The sequence below is a fragment of the Penaeus monodon genome, chromosome 27 (genome assembly GCF_015228065.2).
Source record: "Penaeus monodon isolate SGIC_2016 chromosome 27, NSTDA_Pmon_1, whole genome shotgun sequence".
Lineage (NCBI taxonomy): Eukaryota > Metazoa > Arthropoda > Malacostraca > Decapoda > Penaeidae > Penaeus > Penaeus monodon.
The window spans coordinates 641,364-642,695 of NC_051412.1; the positions used below are offsets into that span (position 1 = coordinate 641,364).

General features: G+C 47.3%; 1 protein-coding gene across 1 annotated transcript in view; it reads right to left on the reverse strand.

Moving 5' to 3' along the window:
* Positions 1-1,326, reverse strand: part of LOC119590337 (neuropeptide Y receptor type 6-like) — an 8,683-nt gene extending 7,357 nt beyond the window's left edge. The window contains exon 1 of the mRNA XM_037939011.1: positions 59-1,326. Within this exon, the coding sequence (XP_037794939.1) occupies positions 59-1,207 (1,149 nt within the window). The 5' untranslated portion in view covers positions 1,208-1,326. The remainder of the gene's footprint in view (positions 1-58) is intronic.
* Positions 1,327-1,332: the final 6 nt, after the last annotated feature.

Consider the following 1,332-nt stretch of genomic DNA (forward strand, 5'->3'; position numbering starts at 1 on the left):
AGACACACATGCACATATGCACTGTAGATTATAAGTATAAAAAAAAGGACATACTCACCTTTCGCAGTAGCTTTGGTATAACCTGCGTGAGCTCCTGTCTAAGGTTTGTGTTGAGCCAGCCATAGAGCACAGGGTTGATGCAGGCGGAACTCATGGCAACGGCATGACAGGAACCAAAGACCATGTAGAAATACTCTGGTTCACTAAAACCTGGATAGTTGAAGTCAGCGAGCAGGTTGACGACATGCCACGGTAACCAGCAGATGGCAAAGGTGACAGCAATAGATGTAAGTAGGACAGTGGTCCTTCTGTTGCGTTCAATTTCACGCTGGGCTCGCCGGGCATCCCGTTGTGACATCTGATGAGTGCTCAGGTATTTCTGGATGCGTCCATGTACGAAGCTCAGCACCACAATGGGGATGATATATTGCATGATGATGAGGGTCATGTTCCATGCATACTTGACTACTGGTGACGACCACGATTCCACACACCTCTCGATCAGAATGTAGTCTTTGATCTCCACACGGTCCACAAAGTAGTAAGCAAAAAGTGGCAGCGGAAATAGCAAAGATACGACCCAGATCGCTGCCACTGACCATGGTACATATGCTCGCGCATCCCTGTTTCGCTGCACACACACAATAGTTAGATAGCGGTCTGCCGCAATGGCCACAATCGTTGCCGTCGATACCAGTATGTTCGTGCATTGCAAGACAGGCACTAACTTGCAAATGAAGTTGCCGAGGCTCCATTTTTTATGCAACAGGTTCACTAATGTGAAGGGCATACACACCAGACACATGCTGACGTCGGACACAGTAAGGTTGACGATGTAAACGTTCCTTGCTGTTCGGAGCTCTGGACGGTGACCAATAACGAAGGCCACAATGAGATTGCCGAGGATCCCGACAGTTATGAGAAGTGTGTACACAATAATGAGGGACACCTTAGCAGTAGTACCGAGATAACTCTTCTGGTTGGTCTCCTGCAAGATGCTCATGATCACGGACCATGAGAGGGTCTGGTTAGCGCCAGTAGGAAGCACGGAGCTCTTCAAGAAGGACTCCAACTGGTCATTCATCTCATCGTCTAAGCTGGTTCCCGGGTCCACACGCCCCCCCAACATCTTGAATTCGTTGGACTGAAATGGACACAGACTTCCTGAACATAGTCCAGGCTCAGGAGTGAAGGATATGTTTTCCATGGTTTATTACACTTTTTTAGTACACTTTTATTACACTTTTTTTTAGGTGCGAAGAGGTAGCTGGTGGAAGAGAGTGAAGCAGATTTCAGGTACACAGTAAATCAGTCAAAGGTTTTTCATATTTC